The following is a 23,110-nucleotide window of genomic DNA, read 5'->3' on the forward strand; positions in this document are numbered from 1 at the left end:
ATTATTTGAAGAAAAACAAGGTGACCTCCTCACTGACCTCGGTGATACTCGAGAGAACCGAACCGATGGGGTTAACTGTCGCAAAATGAAATCAAATGCTCAAAAACCAACACCACATACCTCACAAAAATAGATGCGGTCCTCGATGATCAATTATTTCTATCGGGCCATGGAGTCGAAGGTTTTGTTTGGAACGTATTGAAAAATAAAGAAAAAGGAAATGAGCATTAAAAGATTTCCCCTTGTTCGGTTTACAAAAAAAGAGGAAAAAAAAAAAAAAAAAACACCCAATTTTGAGCACAATAGTATAATTTTTTTTCCTACATATTCCTCATGGCTTACACTTTCTTTCTTAATAATTCCCTTCTCTTTTTCTTTCTCCTTTCCGTAAGTTCCAAAAGGACACGAAGTATTCATGTTCTAATAGAGAGAGTGGGGGGAGGGTGAGCGTCGTTAACGGTCAACTCCAAAATCAATGTAATTTTTACGAAGAGGGTTTGTATGTATATAGGAGTATAATGGTAGTCGTTTTACAAGGAGGGTTTGTACATGTAACGGTAAGATCGATGACTAGAAAACCAGATTATAGAATAGATTAAGAGACATTGGATCTTGACCCATATATACATGTGACGTGTCCTTTTAATATTGTGTCTTCAAAGATATCCTAATTAATTAGTTCTATGCAGTTAAGGTCAAAATATCCAGAACACAGTCTCCACTAGCTAGTTGTCGAGAAATATTGAACTCCTTCCTCTTTCCTTCTCTCTCTCTCTCTCTCTCTCTCTCTCTCTCTGCTTTTAACTTGGCAAAACCACCAAGAAAACCAAACAAAAATGGCATCCGAAGCTACTACAAACTCATGCCCCATCAAAACTGTGGTGGTGTTAGTCCAAGAAAACCGCTCATTCGATCACATGTTGGGGTGGATGAAGTCCCTCAACCCGGAAATCGACGGTGTAACCGGAACCGAATCGAACCCGATATCCACCTCGGGTCCCAACTCAGTCGGCCGGGTTTACTACGGTGACCGGTCCGCGCACATCGATCCGGACCCGGGTCATTCTTTTGAAGCCATTTTTGAGCAGGTGTATGGCGTGCCATGGTCCCCCTCAGTAGCATCCCAAAACCTGAAACCCACAATGGAAGGGTTTGCCCAACAAGCTGAAAGCGTAGAGAAAGGTATTGTCCCAAATATTATTGGAAAATATTCTTTGTTTGGTTTTAAGTTTTGAAAAATAATTTTGATATAAAAAGTACTGATGAGTAGAGTGAGATAAAAAAACTTATTGAGAATTATGCAAAGAAGTAAAATAATTTTCTAAAAAATGGTAAGTAAAACAAAGGCATGTATCCCACGTTGGCCCTTATATTATATATATATATATATATATATATATATATATATATATATATATATATATATATATATATATATATACACACACACACCTATATTGATTTTTAGTTTTGGAGGAAAAGCGGCATGGTGCTGTGCGGGGTGCACAGTATGTGCACTATTCGAGCCATCCGTTTGGCAATCTAACAGTTCGAGATGAGATATTCTCGGACCGTTGGATTGCCGAACAGACGGCTCGCATGGTGCACAACACCATGGACCATTGAATTGCCGAACAAACGGCTTGGATGATGCGCATCACCATTGCCCGTTCCCCTCTCCAAATGACTCAGAGACTGAACGGTCTGGTTCAATTTTTGTGGACCTTTTCCTCTGATTCCACTTGATAATTGAGATCGTTCATCACTTCAGATTTGTAGAGAATGCCAATCACCGAAAAAAATACGTTGATCGAACGTTTTTTGATATGTTACGAAATGCGTATGAATATATATTAGAGAAAAATGATTGTATATGTATATTATTTGTCTCTCTCTTTTTTTGGAATAGCATAACATTCAATTAATCGTTTGAATGGCCACATCCATTTGGTTACATGTAAAGATCATGTAGATTAAGGGCGGCTTATTAAAAGACGTGGTAATAACGATCTTGATTTTTCATGTATCGTTCCAATTTTATCGGAATATATAGGTATGTCGGAGGTAGTGATGAACGGGTTCAAACCGGAGATGGTGCCGGTTTACAAGGAGTTGGTGTCGGAGTTTGCGGTTTGCGACCGCTGGTTTGCGTCCATACCGACATTGACGCAGCCGAACCGGCTGTACGTGCACTCCGCGACATCGTATGGAGCAACTGCTAACGATAATAAAATGATGGTGGAAGGCTATCCCCAGAAGACAATTTTCGAGTCGGTGGAGGAGGCTGGTCTCTCTTTTGGAATTTACTACCAGTACCCCCCATCTACACTTTTCTACAGGTAATATACCGTAATAACATATCTCTCTCTCTCTGTCTCTCTCTCTCTGGTGGTTTCCAGCTCCATACTCAACTTTAGCCCCATTTTTTATTACTACTTTTATTTCCCTAGTTATGGGTGTCCGGGTCAATTTACGTGAACTTCAACTAATTCTCTTTCTGGTCCGGTCAACGACGAGATTAAGAAATTCTACGAAATTTTGACATAATGTTTTCCTTTGAAAATGAATATGGAGCCAATTTTACTCACTTATTAGTTCCTTTGCAAGTTTCATGATGAATTGATGATGTTTAACTCTTGAGAAATGCGATTGACCCATAGTTTTTTTATTTTGGTTTGCATAAAATACGAATCTGTATGTTCAAAAATAGACGCTCCACTTCGTATGCCGTAGCCCCATATGTTATGTGCACGAACGAGAGGAAATAGTACACTCTCTGGATATATATTGAATTATTTTCTGTTTGAAACGGTATTTTTTTAAACTTTGAATTGTTTAGATTCATGAACTATGACATGTATGGGTCCGTGCTTAGCCATGTGAAAGTCCATTACAAGTACCCTTATTTAACAAAAAGTTACTTTATCGTAATCTCTAGGTTACAGTGTCAACTGGTCATGGGTGTCTCTTTCGATAATACAGTCCAAATTGGAGTAAGTAGATCGACTAGTTGTAGTTATCTGTACTGGTGAAGGCTTCACCTGGATTTGTTTTATAAAGAAGCGCGTGAGACCTCTGGATCACGTACGCGCTGGGATTGAGCCAGAGGGGTTTTGTCCGGACTGTCGCCGCTCCTACAATTTTAAAAAAACCTTCCTAATTTTACGTTCAAAAAAGAATACTCCCTCCGTTCTAAATTGAGAGTCCATTATTCTATTTTGGATTGTTCCAAAATGATGGCCCTTTTCCAAAAATGAAAGAAAAAATTTGGTGATTTTCCAAAAATATCCCGCAAAGGTGAATATAAGTGTTATAGGGGTAATGGTGGAAATAATAGGAATCGTAGGTGTAATCATTGCATATCTCCATAAATAGTTGGAATTCCCAAAAGGGACTCTCAATTTGGAACGGAATGAGTATATCATAAAAAAATTATTTTTTTATTGTATATATTCGCCTCCCTACCTAAAATTTTTGGCTTCGTCTCTTGAGCATTGTCATGTGCCTTTTGTGACCTCTGAATCCTGTTCATATTTTATAGGGTTATAGGGTAGCTAGGTTGGGGAAGTTTGGATTGATATCAGCAGATACCATCCACATTCAAAGTACATGTTCATGTTTATAACTTACTATAATACAATGTAGGATTATAACTTACTATAATACAATGTCGCATTCTCCAAAGATTGAGGAACAAGACAGATATATTAAGAGAAAGATTTATCTAAGAGAAAATCTTAACGAGAGAGAGAGAGAGAGAGAGAGAGAGAGAGAGAGTTCAACAACCAAACCCAAAGGGGATGGGATAGTTAGGATTGTGTCCCTATATATCAGCAGATATCAACAGATACCATGCACCCGTCCAAGTTTATTTTTTTTAGTTCCTTTAAGTCTTTTTGGTGACATAATTAGATATAAAACCTATGACTAGATATGCTCTTTCTCAATAATATACATCTGTATCTTGTTTCTAATCTGCATGACTACTTTGGTCACATGACAATTTAATGTAGAATCGCCAAAACAAGATATTGCAGTCTCTAAAACCTTAATGTGCAATTCCATGCAAAATGATAACAAATAAAGAAAACTTACATACCATAGGAAAAGAACAACAAAAGAATCACTTGCTATAACAGCAAAGCATGTGTGACCAGGCAATATACGTGGTCCACTAAATACGTGCAGTATCCGTGCAATATCCGTGTAACTTTTAAATAAAAAATAAAGTACTTCTATGCATAATTTTTGAAATTTCCTCACACCCAAAATAAATTTAATTTGAAATCTCCTTAAATAGTTGGAATCCCGAAAAGGGACTCTCAATTTGGAACGGAAAGAGTATATCATAAAAAAATTATTTTTTTATTGTATATATTCACCTCCCTACTTAAAATTTTTGGCTTCGTCTTTTGAGCATTGTCATGTGCCTTTTGTGACCTCTGAATATTATAGGGTTATAGGGTAGCTAGGTTGGGGAAGTTTGGATTGATATCAGTAGATACCATCCACATTCAAAGTACCTTTTCATGTTTATAACTTACTATAATACAATGTCGCATTCTCCAAAGATTGAGGAACAAAACAGATATATTAAGAGAAAGATTTATCTAAGAGAAAATCTTAACAGGAGGAGGAGGAGGAGGAGGAGTAGTAGGAGGAGTAGGAGGAGGAGAGAGTGAGAGAGTGACTGAGTTCAGCAACCAAACCCAATGGGGGATGGGATAGTTAAGATTGTTTCCCTATATATCAGCAGATATCAACAGATACCATGCACCCGTCCAAGTTTATTTATTTTTAGTTCCTTTAAGTCTTTTTGGTGACATAATTAGATATAAAACCTATGATTAGATATGCTCTTTCTCAATAATATACATCTGTATCTTGTTTCTAATCTGCATGACTACTTTGGTCACATGACAATTTAATGTAGAATCGCCAAAACAAGATATTGCAGTCTCTAAAACCTTAATGTGCAATTCCATGCAAAATGATAACAAATAAAGAAAACTTACATACCATAGGAAAAGAACAACAAAAGAATCACTTGCTATAACAGCAAAGCATGTGTGACCAGGCAATATATGTGGTCCACTAAATACGTGCACTATCCGTGCAATATCCGTGCAATATACGTGTAACTTTTAAATAAAAAATAAAGTACTTCTATGCATAATTTTTGAAATTTCCTCACACCCAAAATAAATTTAATTTGAAATCTCCTTAAATAGTTGGAATCCCCAAAAGGGACTCTCAATTTGGAACGGAATGAGTATATCATAAAAAAATTATTTTTTTATTGTATATATTCGCCTACCTACCTAAAATTTTTGGCTTCGTCTCTTGAGCATTGTCATGTTCCTTTTGTGACCTCTGAATCCTGTTCATGTTTTATAGGGTTATAGGGTAGCTAGGTTGGGGAAGTTTGGATTGATATCAGCAGATACCATCCACATTCAAAGTACCTGTTCATGTTTATAACTTGCTATAATACAATGTCGCATTCTCCAAAGATTGAGGAACAAGACAGATATATTAAGAGAAAGATTTATCTAAGAGAAAATCTTAACAGGAGGAGGAGGAGGAGGAGTAGGAGGAGGAGAGAGTGAGATAGTGACTGAATTCAGCAACCAAACCCAAAGGGGGATGGGATAGTTAAGATTGTGTCCCTATATATCAGCAGATATCAACAGATACCATGCACCCGTCCAAGTTTATTTATTTTTAGTTCCTTTAAGTCTTTTTGGTGACATAATTAGATATAAAACCTATGATTAGATATGCTCTTTCTCAATAATATACATCTGTATCTTGTTTCTAATCTGCATGACTACTTTGGTCACATGACAATTTAATGTAGAATCGCCAAAACAAGATATTGCAGTCTCTAAAACCTTAATGTGCAATTCCATGCAAAATGATAACAAATAAAGAAAACTTACATACCATAGGAAAAGAACAACAAAAGAATCACTTGCTATAACAGCAAAGCATGTGTGACCAGGCAATATACGTGGTCCACTAAATACGTGCAGTATCCGTGCAATATCCGTGCAATATACGTGTAACTTTTAAATAAAAAATAAAGTACTTCTATGCATAATTTTTGAAATTTCCTCACACCCAAAATAAATTTAATTTGAAATCTCCTTAAATAGTTGGAATCCCCAAAAGGGACTCTCAATTTGGAACGGAATGAGTATATCATAAAAAAATTATTTTTTTATTGTATATATTCGCCTACCTACCTAAAATTTTTGGCTTCGTCTCTTGAGCATTGTCATGTTCCTTTTGTGACCTCTGAATCCTGTTCATGTTTTATAGGGTTATAGGGTAGCTAGGTTGGGGAAGTTTGGATTGATATCAGCAGATACCATCCACATTCAAAGTACTTGTTCATGTTTATAACTTGCTATAATACAATGTCGCATTCTCCAAAGATTGAGGAACAAGACAGATATATTAAGAGAAAGATTTATCTAAGAGAAAATCTTAACAGGAGGAGGAGGAGGAGTAGTAGGAGGAGAGAGTGAGAGAGTGACTGAGTTCAGCAACCAAACCCAAAGGGGGATGGGATAGTTAAGATTGTGTCCCTATATATCAGCAGATATCAACAGATACCATGCACCCGGCCAAGTTTATTTATTTTTAGTTCCTTTAAGTCTTTTTGGTGACATAATTGATATAAAACCTATGATTAGATATGCTCTTTCTCAATAATATACATTTGTATCTTGTTTCTAATCTGCATGACTACTTTGGTCACATGACAATTTAATGTAGAATCGCCAAAACAAGATATTGCAGTCTCTAAAACCTTAATGTGCAACCATGCAAAATGATAACAAATAAAGAAAACTTACATACCATAGGAAAAGAACAACAAAAGAATCACTTGCTATAACAGCAAAGCATGTGTGACCAGGCAATATACGTGGTCCACTAAATACGTGCAGTATCCGTGCAATATACGTGTAACTTTTAAATAAAAAATAAAGTACTTCTATGCATAATTTTTGAAATTTCCTCACACCCAAAATAAATTTAATTTGGCACGTAAAATTCAAAAATTTGTAAATGCAATTACTTTATGTTTTGATCGATTTCATGTCTTTTCATAATGAACTAACGTTTTGTAAAAAAGAGAGTATACTTTTCTATTCTTGAATGGCATTATAGATAAATTTTATTGCAGAAACCATCCTAGATAAACTTCTTCTCTTCACCGTGGCCATCCTCTTCCTCTGCCCTTCCACCACCACTGCACCCCCCCGTTAATGTTTATAGGGTTATAGGGTAGGCATTGGAAAGGAGCAGGAGAGAGTAGAGATGAGGAGGGGGAGGTGGGAGAGAGAGAGTGTGTGAGTGTGTGTGTGTGTGTGTGTGTTCAGCAAGATATTAAGAGAAAGATTTATCTGAGAGAAAATCTTAACAGGAGGAGGAGGAGGAGGAGGAGGAGGAGGAGGAGGAGAGAGAGAGAGAGAGAGAGAGAGAGAGAGAGAGAGAGAGAGAGAGAGAGAGAGAGAATTCAGCAAGCAAACCCAAAGGGGGATGGGGTAGTTAGGATTTTGTCCCTTTATATCAGCAAATACCAACAGATACCATGCACCCTGTCCATGTTTCTTTTTGTTTAGTTCCTTGAAGTCATTTTGGTGACATAATTAGATATAAAGTCTATGATTAGATATGCTCTTTCTCAATGATATACATCTGTATCTTGTTTCTAATCTGCATGACTACTTTTGTCTCATGACAATTTAATGTAGAATCGCCAAAGCAAGATATTGCTGTCTCTAAAACCTTAATGTGCAATTCCAAGCAAAATGATAACAAAAAAAGATAACTTACATACCATAGGCATAGAACAGCCAAAGAATCATTTGCCCTAACAGCAAAGCATGTGCGACCACGTGGTCCACTAAATACGTGCAATATTCGTGCAATATACGAGTAACATTTAAATAAAAAATGAAGTACTTCTATGCATAATTTTTGAAATTTTCTCACACCTAAAATAAATTTAATTTGGCATGTAAAATTCAAAATTTTTTAAATGCAATTACTTTATGTTTTGATCCATTGCATGTCTTATCATAATGAACGAACTAACGTTTTGTAATAAAGAGAGTATACTTTTCTATTCTTGAGTGGCATTATAGATAAATTTTATTGCAGAAACCATCCTAGATAAACTCATCCTCTTCACCGCAGCCCTCCTCCTCCTTTGCCCCACCATCACCCCTACCACCACCACCACCACCACCGCCCCCCCTTCATGTTTATAGGGTTATAGGGTAGGCATTGGAGAGGAGAGAGGAGGAGGAGGAGGAGGAGGAGGAGGAAGAGGGAGGGAGAGTGTGTGTGTATGTGTTCAACAAGCAAACCCAAAGGGGGATAGGGTAGTTAAGATGGGGAAGTTAGCATTGTCTCTATATATCAGCAAATACCATCCACATACCACGTTCTTGTTCATGTTTATAGGGTTATAGGGTAGCTAGGATGGGGAAGTTTTGATTGATATCAACAGATACGATCCACAAACCACATACCTGTTCATGTTTATATTAAGGAACAATGCTGCATTCTCCAAAGATTAAGGAACAAGACAGATATATTAAGAGAAATATATATTTGAGAGAAAATCTTACCAGGAGGATGAGAAGGAGGGGGAGAAAGAGAGAGAGTGAGTGACTGAGAGTGAGTTTAACAAGCAAACCCAAAAGGTGATGGGGTAGTTAGGATTGTGTCCCTTTATATTAGCAGATACCAACAGATACTATGCACCCGTCCATGTTTATTTTTGTTTAGTTCCTTGAAGTCTTTTTGGTGACATAATTAGATATAAAACCTATGATTAGATATGCTCTTTCTCAATGCTATACATATGTATCTTGTTTCTAATCTGCATGACTACTTTGGTCACATGACAAATTAATGTAGAATCGCCAAATCAAGATATTGTAGTCTCTAAAACCTTAATGTGCAATTCCAAGCGAAATGATAACAAAAAAAGATAACTTACATACAATAGGCATAGAACAGCCAAAGAATCACTGGCTATAACAGCAAAGCATGTGTGACCGAGCAATATACGTGGTCCACTAAATCCGTGCAAAATCCGTGCAATATTCGTGCAATATTTGTGTAATTTTTAAATAAAAAATAAAGTACTTCTATGCATAATTTTTGAAATTTCCTCACACCCAAAATAAATTTAATTTGGCACGTAAAATTCAAAAATTTGTAAACGCAATTATTTTATGTTTTGATCCATTGCATATCTTTTCATAATGAACTAACGTTTTGTAACAAAGAGAGTATACTTTTCTATTCTTGAGTGGCATTATAGATAAATTTTATTACAGAAACCATCCTAGATAAACTTCTTCTTTTCACCACAGCCCTTCTCTTCCTCTGCCCCACCACCACCACCACAACCCCCCCCCCCCCCGCTTTAATGTTTATAGGGTAGGCATTGGAAAGGAGGAGGAGAGAGGAGAGATGAGGAGGGGGAGGTGGGAGAGAGAGAGTGTGTGAGTGTGTTCAGCAAGCAAACCCAAAGGGGGGATGGGGTAGTTTGAATGGGGAAGTTAGGATTGTCTCTATATAGCAGCAGATACCATCCACATACCACGTTCATGTTCATGTTTATAGGGTTATAGGGTAGCTAGGATGGGGAAGTTTGGATTGATATCAACAGATACCATCCACATATATATCACGTACCACATACCTGTTCATGTTTATAACTTACTATAATACAATGCCGCAAAGACACGGTGACATGATTTTCTCTTTGGTTGACATTTTGAACGTGTTACCCAAATTATGCAACCTAGAGGGGGGGTGAATAGGATTGCTAGTAATAATCACCGATAAAAATTTATCTCTAACAATATATGCAAACAATAAGTATGCAATCAAAATAGAGAGATAGAGAGATAGAACCCGTTTATAGTGGTTCGGTCCGGATTTGTCCACGGTCCGGCCCTACTCCACTTCTCCTCAAGCAATTACTTGAAGGTTCCACTAATCTTTAAAAGATTACAACTTGTAAGTCTTGCGGGTGCTTACAAAAACCGAACGCCTCTAGCTTTCCCAAGGAGCTAGCACAACCGCAAGAGTTTTCTCCGAAAACTTCTCAAAAACAATAACGCCCAAATTCCAACCCGAATTTGGTCTTCTAAGCTTTCAAGTGTTTGACTCAAACACTCGCTTAGGAAATACAAGTATGTGAAGAAGGTATGAAAATTATCGCTCACGACTTGTACAAATTTTCTCTTCAAGAAAAATATGAAAGTGGAAGAACAATGAGAATTTTTGGCTTGATCTTTTGAGAAATTGCTCTTGCAATAATATGGAATGTTGTAGCTTGTATGTATATTCTCATTAATGAGTTCTTGATGCCTTATATAGCCATCCATATGCTTCCTAGCCGTTGGAACTAGCCGTTGAAACTAGCCGTTGAAACTAGCCGTTGGAACTAGCCGTTAGAACTAGCCGTTGGAACTAGCCGTTAGAACTAGCCGTTGGAACTAGCCGTTTGACAGAGTGGTCATCCGGGTGGTCGTCCGGCCGGTCATCCGGTGGGTCATATGATGGTTTCCGGTTGTCACAGCTTTCTGTTCAGACAGCCGGCTTGTCAGCCGGTTCGTCAACCTGTGGCTCACAATTTCATCTAAATAAATCCGTTAAAGCATGTATTGAGCTCAATAAAGTCTTTGTAAATATAAATCATGAATCCAAGAGACTTTATGCTATATTTCAAGGTCACGAAAATATTTAGTTCGGGAATCGACTTTTCGATAATTTTGTATTTGCCGAATAAAAATATCATTGAATTAATCATCAAAATAATTAATAGAGATGCATATAAATTTTCACAAATTATAATGCATACATTTTTCAACAATCTCCCCCTTTTTGATGATGACACAAAATGATAGTTTTTATGCAAGTAGGAGTTATGCCAATCTCCCCCTTAATACATGCACCAAAGCAGTTATCTATGATCAACGAGTAATAGCAATAATCAACAGATCATAGCAAGCAATTTTTTAAATCAACAGATCATAGCGAGCAATTTTTTTTTTTTAAATTAGCCTACAACGGTTAAAAATATTAAAAATGGCAAGATAGATCAATAAAAACTTGGCTTTTTCTCCCCCTGTGACATCATCAAAAAAAAACTAAAAAGAGAAAAACAATAGGGCCATGGTTCCAGCACCATGCCGCTCTTGCCGTGTAGCACTCTATCTTCGTTCATTGAGAGCTTGGCGTCTTTGATTTTCGTATTCTCGAATAATGGCTGCTACAGCGGCAGCTACAATGCCAATCCAATACCACAGAGTATCCACATTTACATTCCACCCGAACCATGGTGGTATTCTTATTGTAAGTAACGCACACAGCAGAATGAAGATAAAGAGTTGCATCCAAATGGTTTGGATAAACAACCTGAACTCTGCTCGTTCGGCATCTCTTTCGTAAAACTCAAATGGTAACCCTTGCGGTAAGTTTGCCATTGCTCGATTTGGAAGGATAGAGATTTGGAGAGATTTAGGCCGAGAGAGAAGGAGAGATAGATAGATGAAGAGATAGAGATTGTGTTGTTGAATTTATAGAGTATGAGATTGCCGAATTGTTTGAAATGCTGCGCCGAAAGAGAGATAGATGAAGAGATAGAGATAGGATAGGGGATGCGGTAGAGATGCGGCGCCGAAAGAGATAAGAATAGGGGAAGAAAATTGTGTTCGGGTGTTTATTGTTGTGTCCCCTTAATACATGCTCCCCCTAAAAGAAAGTTTTTTAAAGAATGCGAGGGGTATTATCGAGAATGATTATCCCTGCAAGCTTAGAGACAAGAAATTCATATCGGCGAAGTATATAAGAGACAATTTAAGCACTAAGCCATGAAGTTCATACAAACTAAGTGTAACAGACTTAATAAATCAGAGTTAGCAACGCAAAAGCTTGAATAAGTCTCAACCTCACGGTCGTCCGGTTGGACATCCGCTTGGACATCCGACTGACAAATGCAGGTTAAGTCCAGAAAACGTTTAAGAGGAGTAGCATTAAAGACCATAAAACTGATTTTCTGCATACCAAACACAGGAAAATGAAACATATGATAAAATGTTTGGAGGGTGATTTCTTTATCAAGATCATTTGTACTCTTCATCAAGTATGATATTTACGAATTCAATCAACTCAACATTGAATCCAAAAAAAACTTTTGACATCAAGAACACAAAACTTTTTCATAAATGATTAGACATGCCGAGTTCTCGTCGAATGAAACAAAATTGTTCTTCACCAAGGGGTTTTGTGAAAATGTCCGCCAATTGCTTGTCGGTACTAATAAAGTTAAGTTCAATATCCCCTTTTTGAACATGATCTCTTATAAAATGATGTCTAATCTCAATATGTTTTGTTCGAGAATGTTGAATCGAATTTTTGGTTAAGCTAATTGCACTAGTATTATCACATTTAATAGGAATATGATCATATTGCAAATTGAAATCCTCCATTTGTTGTTTGATCCACAATATTTGGGCACAACAACTTCCGGCCGCTACATATTCCGCCTCGGCGGTAGATAGAGCTACGGAATTTTGTTTCTTGCTATGCCAAGACACTAGAGAGTGCCCTAGAAATTGGCAAGTCCCACTTGTACTTTTACGATCAACTTTGAAACCTCCAAAATCCGCATCTGAATAACCAATTAAATCAAATGCAACTCCACGTGGATAAAACAATCCTAAGTCATGAGAACCGGCAACATATTTAAAAATACGTTTAATAGCTTTTAAATGCGATTCTTTAGGACATGATTGGAATCTAGCACACATGCAGACACTAAACATTATATCCGGTCTACTTGCCGTGAGATAAAGTAATGAGCCGATCATACCTCGATACATCTTTTCATTGACGGCCTTACCATTCTCATCTTTGTCTAGCTTAGTTGATATGCTCATTGGTGTGCTCGTTGGCTTTGATCCTTCCATGCCAAACTTCTTAATAAGTTCTTTCTCATACTTGGCTTGGTTGATTATGATCCCCTCATTAGTTTGCTTGATTTGAAGTCCGAGGAAGAAGTTAAGCTCCCCCATCATACTCATTTCAAACTCACCTTGCATACACTTAGCAAACTCTTTGCACATATTATCATTAGTGGCACCAAAGACAATATCATCAACATATATTTGAATAATGAGCATATCTTTACCTTTGGCTTTAATGAAAAGAGTAGTATCAATTTTTCCACGAGTAAAGCCATTGTCAAGCAAGAATGAACTAAGTCTATCATACCATGCACGTGGTGCTTGCTTCAAACCATATAGAGCTTTTGAGAGTTTAAAAACATGATCGGGGTATACATGATCTTCAAAGCCGGGAGGTTGTTTGACATAAACTTCCTCATTTATGAACCCATTCAAAAATGCACTTTTCACATCCATTTGATAAAGCTTGAAATTTTTGAAAGATGCAAAGGCAAGTAATATGCGAATAGCCTCTAATCTAGCTACCGGTGCAAAAGTTTCTTCAAAATCAATACCTTCTTCTTGATTATAACCTTGAGCAACAAGTCTAGCTTTATTCCTAACAATATTTCCGGATTCATCTAGCTTGTTACGAAAAACCCATTTAGTACCTATAATAGTGTGATCAAGAGGCTTAGGTACTAATGCCCAAACTTTATTCCTTTCAAATTGATTTAACTCATCTTGCATGGCCAAAATCCAATTTTCATCATCTTGAGCTTCCGGAAAGTTTTTAGGCTCAATTTGAGAAACAAAAGCTTGATTTTCACAAAAATTTCTATGAGACGAGCGAGTGGTTACCCCTTTCGAAACTTCTCCAAGAATCAAGTCCTTTGGATGGTTTTGCACGAATCTCCAATCCTTGGAAAGATCTTGGTTGTCTCCCATGGCATCTTGAGGTTGATTAATAACTTCATCTTCTTTGATTTGAGAGCTTTCTACTTGAGTATCACCATCAACTTTTTCTTGAATTGTCAAGTCATGAATCTCATGTGTAATTTCTAAGTCATCATTATCAACAACATCCTTAGTAGCACAAGGATTAGATTCATCAAAGGAAACGTGAATGGATTCTTCAACAAGATTAGTGCGTTTATTATAAATTCTATATGCTTTGCTAGTAAGAGAGTAACCAATAAAGATGCCTTCATCCGATTTTGAATCAAATTTACCCAAGTCATCTTTTCCATTGTTTAATACATAACATTTACAACCGAAAGCATGAAAATAATTTATGTTGGGTATTCTACCATTCCAAAGCTCATAAGGAGTTTTCTTGAGGATAGGCCTAATTAAAACTCGATTCAAAATATAGCATGAGGTATTAACGGCTTCCGCCCAAAAATATTTTGGCAAAGAGTTTTCACAAAGCATAGTGCGGGCCATTTCTTCCAAAGTACGATTCTTTCTCTCAACTACTCCATTTTGTTGAGGAGTACGAGGTACAGAAAAGTTATGACCAATACCATGTTCATCACAAAACTTTTCATATAAAGAATTGTCAAGTTCTTTTCCATGATCCGTACGAATGTTAGAAATAACAAATCCTTTTTCATTTTGAACTCTTCTACAAAGTTTAGTGAAATTAGGATAAGCCTCATTCTTATGAGCTAGGAACATCACCCATGTATATCTAGAGAAATCATTAACAACAACAAGACAATAATAGTTTCCACAAAGACTTGGAGAGCGAGTTGGTCCAAACAAATCCATATGAAGTAATTGCAAAGGTCTAGTAGTTGAAACAACATTTTTGGACTTAAAAGAAACCTTGGTTTGTTTTCCTTGTTGGCAAGGACCACAAAGTCTATCTTTTTCAAATTTGATTTTAGGAAGACCTTTTACCAAATTTTTTCTAGAGAGTTTTGAAATAGCATCCATACTTGCATGTCCTAGGCGCCTATGCCAAAGCCAACTATTTTCACTCAAAGCGGAAAAACATTTTATATCACAATTACTTAAATCATTGAGATTAAAAACATATACATTTTCAAGTCTTTGTCCAACGAAGAGTGTCTTGTTGCTTTTGACATTTTCAATGATACATTTGGATTTTTCAAAGATAACACGATTTCCTCTATCACATAATTGACTTATGCTAAGAAGATTGTGTTTTAAACCACTAACAAGTAAAACATCTTCAATAATAGGAGAATTACCTATATCACCGATTCCTATGATTTTGCCTTTGTTGTTGTCTCCAAATGTGACATGTCCACCATCTTTAGGCGAAAGAGAATTGAAAGCCCTCTTGTCACCGGTCATGTGTCTTGAACATCCACTATCAAGGTACCAACTTCCTTCCTTGAGAGAACTTTTGAAGCATACCTACAATAGCACATCAATTCTTGACTTTTGGTACCCAAATCATCTTGGGTCCTTGAAGGTTAGCATTGATACGGTTCTTAGGAACCCAGACCTTTTTTGCATTAGAAGATGAGTATCCTTTCATAGGACAAGTAGGAGAAATATGACCAATTTTACCACAATAATGACATGTCAATTTAGAATGGCTAGAAGGAGGAACATCTTTTCCAAAAAGATTTTTGTGTTGAGTGGGATTATAACCAATTCCGGCCTTGTGAAAAGAAACCATTTGTTTTCCAAGAAGAATGTCTAAACTTTCTTTTCCATTAGTGAGTTTTGAAAGAGAATTAGTTAAATCATCAATTTGTTTTTCTAAAGATTCGTTTTTGGAAGTATCCTTCAAATACTCTTTTTCTTTTGCCAAAGAGGTTCTTAAACTTTCATTTTCTTCCTCCAAAATATCTTTCTCTTCAATTAAATCATCCATTTCTAGTGAGAGATCTTTAGCAACCTTTTTAAGAAATTTGTTTTTAGAAACAACCTTTTCAAATTCTACTTTCAACTCTTTATAGGCAATAAACAATTCATCAAAGGAATAGGATGAGTCGAGATCTACCTCGTTTTCTTCGATGGCCATGAAACACAAGTTAGCGACCTCTTGTTGCTCATCGTCCTCATTGGAGCTACTATCGTCACTATTGTCCCATGCGGCCATCATAGCTCTCTTTTTGTCCTTCTTTGAATATTTTTTGGCATATGGACATTCACTTTTGATGTGGCCGGGCTTCTTGCACTCGTAGCAAATGATTGGATCCTTTTTGCTACTTTCTTCTTTGCCTCCATCTTTTCTTGAAAATCCTCTACCTTTGCGAGATGCTCTATTTTTGAGGAGTTTCTTGAATGTTTTTGTGATGAGCGCCATTTCATCATCCTCACTTTCGTTGCTTGAATCCTCCTTGCTTTTTGATTTGCTTGTTGTACTTTTGAAGGCAAGATCCTTAACTTTCTTCTCTTTTTCACCCTTGAGGTTGTGATGCATTTCCTCCGTCATGAGAGATCCCATGAGCTTGTCCATCGTGTATTTTGAGAAATCTTTGGATTGTAGGATGATGGAGGTGGTAGTGTCCCAATTGGTTGGCATGGAACGGAGCACCTTCCTTGTCATTTCGGATTGACTGTAAATCTTTCCAAGAGCTTTTAAACCGTTAGTAATACTAGCAAATCTAGCAAACATTTGAGATATAGATTCATCCGGTTTCATTTTGAAGAGCTCATAGCTATGCACAAGAATATCAATTTTGGACTCCTTAACTTGACTATCTCCTTCATGTGACATTTCTAACTTATCCCATATTTCTTTAGCCGATTCACATGCGGAAACACAATCATATTCATTGGGAGTGATAGCACAAAAAAGAAGGTTCATAGCTCTATAGTTCTTTTCTATTGAAGCCTTTTCCGAATGACTCCACTCATTATCTGATTTAGGCATAGTCTCTTCCCCAACTTTCTTAGTAGGAATAATGGGACCATTTTTGATAATTTTCCATAGATCATAATCCGTGGATTGAATAAAGATCATCATTCTATTTTTCCAATGAGAGTAATTTTCTCCGGTGAACAAGGGAGGTCTATTGGACGATTGACCTTCGATACAAGAAACATTACTACATTACTAGTGGTTGCCATGGATCTTAACTCTTAGATGGTTAAATCTACAAACAAGAGCCGAGGCTCTGATACCAATTGTTACCCAAATTATGCAACCTAGAGGGGGGGTGAATAGGATTGTTAGTAATAATCACCGATAAAAATTTATCTCTAACAATATATGCAAACAATAAGTATGCAATCAAAATAGAGAGATAGAGAGATAGAACCCGTTTATAGTGGTTCGGTCCGGATTTGTCCACGGTCCGGCCCTACTCCACTTCTCCTCAAGCAATTACTTGAAGGTTCCACTAATCTTTAAAAGATTACAACTTGTAAGTCTTGCGGGCGCTTACAAAAACCGAACGCCTCTAGCTTTCCCAAGGAGCTAGCACAACCGCAAGAGTTTTCTCCGAAAACTTCTCAAAAACAATAACGCCCAAATTCCAACCCGAATTTGGTCTTCTAAGCTTTCAAGTGTTTGACTCAAACACTCGCTTAGGAAATACAAGTATGTGAAGAAGGTATGAAAATTATCGCTCACGACTTGTACAAATTTTCTCTTCAAGAAAAATATGAAAGTGGAAGAACAATGAGAATTTTTGGCTTGATCTTTTGAGAAATTGCTCTTGCAATAATATGGAATGTTGTAGCTTGTATGTATATTCTCATTAATGAGTTCTTGATGCCTTATATAGCCATCCATATGCTTCCTAGCCGTTGGAACTAGCCGTTGAAACTAGCCGTTGGAACTAGCCGTTAGAACTAGCCGTTGGAACTAGCCGTTGAAACTAGCCGTTGGAACTAGCCGTTAGAACTAGCCGTTGGAACTAGCCGTTTGACAGAGTGGTCATCCGGGTGGTCGTCCGGCCGGTCATCCGGTGGGTCATATGATGGTTTCCGGTTGTCACAGCTTTCTGTTCAGACAGCCGGCTTGTCAGCCGGTTCGTCAACCTGTGGCTCACAATTTCATCTAAATAAATCCGTTAAAGCATGTATTGAGCTCAATAAAGTCTTTGTAAATATAAATCATGAATCCAAGAGACTTTATGCTATATTTCAAGGTCACGAAAATATTTAGTTCGGGAATCGACTTTTCGATAATTTTGTATTTGCCGAATAAAAATATCATTGAATTAATCATCAAAATAATTAATAGAAATGCATATAAATTTTCACAAATTATAATGCATACATTTTTCAACAGAACGCATTGACTGCATCAGTCTACTTTTAGGTAATGATAAAATTGTGTTATTTGCACGAGTAGAACTTGCTGCTGCTTGTTTTAGCCTGATTTGAAAACCGTCAAACAGAATTTGGTCTAGACACGCTTCTAAATTTTTTTAACAATTGTGACTGATGATTCGGTCCTTAAATTTTTACGAGAATGGGTCAATCTAAACTGTGTGCACTCTTAAATTACACTTTGATGAATACCTTTTTTATCGTTGCGCCATCCTATCCTCTGGCACCGTTGCATTTGCATGAATGAATATATATAACTTCTAAAACCACCTACTTTACGTACCAGTACTATCATTAAGATTGAGTTTGGATTACATAAATTTTTGTTTAAGACAGTCGGCATTATTGAAACTTCTAGTTACTTTTTTTTTTTTGGGTGGTTGTCCAAATTTGTACATCACATCTTTCATTTCAACGAGGAGATCATCAAAGAGTTATGAAAATATATAGAATAATGTCGAAAAAAATTCATATTAGATGACTTAAAGACACTAGAAGATTGTCTTAAATATTTGTCTTGTTCGGAAATTTTTTCGTCATTAATGAACTCTTTTTTTTTAACTTTGATCTATAGCTTTACAATTTTTTGATTCTTCTAGTCGAATCAAAGGGTTTATGTGAAAATTTTAATTCGAATTACTAAAATAAAGGCAAAAGCGACCTAACTTGATTCAAATTACTGCCTAAAATTTAGGCAAAAAACTTGGTAAAAAGATGGGTACCAATTACTGTACTGGTAAAACTTAGCCAAAAGGGACCTAATCTAATCTAGTAAGCTCACCAGAAGTCTAGTTGCACATGCGGTAGATGTGCACAGCAATCGTGCACAAATTGCGGTGTGGGGCCACTTCGAGTCCTACACAAACGATCCGAGCCGTTTATTAGACGTAAAATATTTTTTTTGAAGGTTCTTTTTCTAAGGAGAAGAGATATTTTTTGTATTTAGAGGTGTTTTGGAATGCAAACATAACCAAATTGTTATCAGCTCTAACGATTTAACGGAATGGAGGTTTGCGTATGTAGTGAGGGAAAGTGAAGGAGATCTGTCAGTTTTGAATCATGAGGCGAAGTTCTTGTAATTTTTTAAAACCTCATGGGACCGGAAAATTTTTCGGTGTTAGGTGGGTACCACATGGTGCCTGCTCGGCACATCTGAGACATTTATTACATTTTTGGATGGCTCGGATTTGAAGAGAGAAAAAGGAGAGAGAGAGAGAGAGTGTTGAGATGAGAGGAGAGAGAGGGTTTCAATCCAAGTTGTCCGAAAGTGTATTGAACGGCCCGAATGTGTCGAGCAGGTACCAAGTGAAATATATCCACCCGGCACCGAAAAATTTCTCGGACTGGACCCTAGAATATACCAGTATCACGTAGTTAGACCTAATAAAATTCTGCCACCGAAGAAGTAACTTCTAAGAAGGAACCCAAGTACATCTTCATTTACGTTAGAAAGGAATTGAATAAAACCAAAATTAGCTTGGTTAGGACAATTAGTTTAATGAACTGGTACATGTTTCTTGACATGGTAATACTATAAAGTTAACTTTAAATTAATTGGTAACACCTTGGTCGATAGAACAAGTTCTTTTGGAGTTGGTATAAGGAATAATACCTTAATGTAAGCCCTATTGTTTAGCTAGAATTTAGGGGGTTCTGAGCGGTTGCCTTGTTGACTCGCTAGAGGGCAGCCTTTGCACTAGTATAAGTCGGTAAGGACGCCACTTAGGACCCCTTAATTGTAGCTAAAAATATACGGTTTTACTTTAGTCCTGTTCTTATACTAAGTCCAAAAAGAATATGATCGACCTAATTGTAAAAAAGTAATGTTTGAGTATATGTGGGCTCTATGTGATATGGTGCTTTACAGGGCCCTAGTCACATCAATTGATAAACTCCACGTTACATTTGTGATTGGTGTATGCAATTAAGTGCCAACTTATGTCGTACCCAGATGTAGCGCACAAATGTAGCAAATTGCTCATAGTTGGTATTGGAAGATTAATTGCTATATAACCAATGAAAGATTAAAATAAGCAAAAGGTTGCGATTGAAATTAGAGAAAGGAAGAAATAAGGGCTGGCTATTTACAGTGGTCAGTTGGGTGAGTCAAGTACATGTTTGATCAGTTGTTGACTTGGTGGTTCTTAAACTTGGGTTAAACATACGCATACACGCATAAAAGAACCCAAAAATTGCTTATTGTGGCTAGCTAGATGGGATGATTGTATAGTGCAGCTGTGAATCAAGTTTCACAGTGGTTAATTGTTTTATAACCCATCAAATTAATTGGTAATCACCTTATTCGATCGAACAAGTACTTTTGGAGTTGATATAAGGAATATACCTCAATAGTGACCCTATTGTTTAGCCATAATTTAGGAGGCCCTGAACGGTTGCCTTTTCGGCTCGCCAAAGGGCAGCCTTTGCACTAGTATAAGCTGGCAAGGCCGTCACTTAGGACCCCTAGATTGCAGCTAAAAAATATGGTTTTACTTTGGTCCAGTTCTTATACTAAGCCCAAAAAGAATTAGAGCGAACTAATTGTAAAAAAAAATGGCATTATAATGGTTATATTTGGGCACTATGGGATATGGTGCCTTACATGGCCCTAGTCACATCAAGTGAAAACTCCACGTTACACTTGTGATTGGTATATGCTTAAGTACCAACTAGCGTCGTACCCAGATGTATCGCGCGAATGTAGCCAATCATCGTTATTATTGGTTGCACTACTTTTCTTTGACATGAAACTTAGTTCATTTGGTAGTTTTTTTTTTTGATCCTGTGTTCATTTGGTAGTTTGATGAGGTTAGTTTACCATTGTTGGGTAGTATGGTGTAAATATAGTTCATTAAGGTTGTCTTCTTCTCAAACACAAGCTTAATGAACTATATTTGCAACCAAACTTTGTGCGGGTACTGCCAAATAAAACAATTATTGGTAGTCAATATACTGAAATTTAATTTGCTTTTGATTGTGATGTTGTGTCTTTCTGTATTCTATGCAGTGATTTCCTTTTACTTTTCTTTTTTTCGTGTTTGCAGGAACCTTAGAAAACTGAAATATATAAACAACTTCCACCAGTTCGATTTAGACTTCAGGCGGCATTGCGAAGAAGGGAAGCTACCAAACTATGTCGTAGTCGAGCAACGGTACTTTGAGACCAAATTCTTGGCCGGAAATGACGATCACCCCTCGCACGATGTATCTGAAGGCCAGAAATTCGTGAAACATGTGTATGAAGCATTGAGATCGAGTCCCCAGTGGAATGAAATCTTGTTTGTCGTCTTATATGATGAGCATGGTGGTTTCTACGACCATGTCCCTACCCCGGACACCGGGGTCCCCAGTCCAGATGGCATCGTGGGCCCCCCGCCGTACAACTTTCGGTTTGATCGGCTTGGGATTCGGGTTCCAGCCATCTTGATTTCTCCATGGATCGAACGTGGAACAGGTGAGTCGTATTAATTTTCTTTTGAGAAGTTATTTTTCACTTTTGGTTTTTTCGCTCTCAATTGTGCAACCAATCATAATCATAAAGCACCATTTTGGATGTTTTGGTTTGATTTGAATCCTTCGAAGGGCCATTTTGCACGGAGAATGTTTTCGTAAATACAGTGGTAATTTGTAGTATGTTAGTATGCTGTTAGTGAAATGAGATATCAAGAACAGCTAATCAAGCTACTCATAATGAAAATGCAGTGTTGCATGAGCCTTCAGGGCCATATTCCACGTCACAATTCGAACACTCCTCAATTCCAGCTACTGTGAAGAAGATCTTCAATCTCCCAGAGTTTTTGACGAAGCGAGACGCATGGGCAGGCACATTTGAAGTTGTTCTGAATCGAAGTAGCCCAAGAACAGATTGTCCAGGTGAATATACGTACTGAGCTGTGGCCTCATTTTATCATCTCCTCTGGGATATGTTTGGATGTTTGGTTTGGTTGCAACAAAAGATAAGTACTAGTGTTTGCTGCAAAAGCTGAAAATCAGATTTGAAATCCAAAATTTCTCTCCGAAGCATCCCAAATCCCAGCTTCTCGGAAATTATATCTTGAGGCCATTTTCTGCTTAAATGAATCACCTGGAATCTAAAATCTAGTGCGGCCTGGCCGAATTTATGTGGCGAACACGTGAATATGAAGCCCTGTATGTAAAACTTCACAAAAACAAAGTATTTCAGTCTAGCTTAATTTGGAAAAGAATGCACATCTTTCTTTGTGAATAAGATCCATACTTGTAATAATGAGTCTATTTTTGGAGTTGGATTACTTGCTAATTATTGGATATATAACAATGAGATTCTCGTTACAGTCGTTAAAATCTGGCCTTAGAATTTCTGTATCGAATACTTGCAACCAATTAATCTGGAATTCTGTGGCAGTTACCTTGCCAGAGCCAGTGAAAATGCGAGACAGCGGACCGAGGGAAGAGAACAAACTGAATGACTTCCAGCAGGTGCTGGTATTACTGGCAGCCATACTGAAAGGTGACCACCAACAGCAACAACAACTAGTGGATAACATGACTGTGATTGAGGCTGTGAATTACGTTGAAGCTGCGTTCAGTAAATTCTTAGAGGAATGCGAGAAAGCAAAGAACAGAGGAGCCGACGGATCCCATATTCCTTGTCTGGCAAGCCCGCATCCAAAGAAAGATGTGAAGTCCTTTGCTCAGAAGCTGTTCTCTTGTTTGGTATGCGATCATTGACGCACTCTCTTTTCTATTTTTTTCCTATCGTTTTTCATGTTGTTTTTAGTGTCCAAATTAACAGGGAGGGACCGCGTAATTTCGTTTGATGGACAATTTCATCGGTTTCATAGCGGGAAGTTTTTCCGTTGCGGAATGTGCTTTCATGA

General features: G+C 37.2%; 1 protein-coding gene across 1 annotated transcript; it reads left to right on the forward strand.

The window, feature by feature from the left end:
• Positions 1-709: 709 nt before the first annotated feature.
• Positions 710-23,110, forward strand: LOC131334183 (non-specific phospholipase C3-like). Its single transcript, XM_058369092.1, has 5 exons — positions 710-1,182; positions 2,054-2,339; positions 21,296-21,705; positions 21,954-22,124; positions 22,636-23,110. Exons 1-5 carry the CDS (start codon positions 837-839, stop codon positions 22,959-22,961), a joined length of 1,539 nt encoding a protein of 512 aa, XP_058225075.1. The 5' UTR covers positions 710-836; the 3' UTR covers positions 22,962-23,110.

Source organism: Rhododendron vialii, chromosome 7a (genome assembly GCF_030253575.1).
Source record: "Rhododendron vialii isolate Sample 1 chromosome 7a, ASM3025357v1".
Classification (NCBI taxonomy): Eukaryota; Viridiplantae; Streptophyta; class Magnoliopsida; order Ericales; family Ericaceae; genus Rhododendron; species Rhododendron vialii.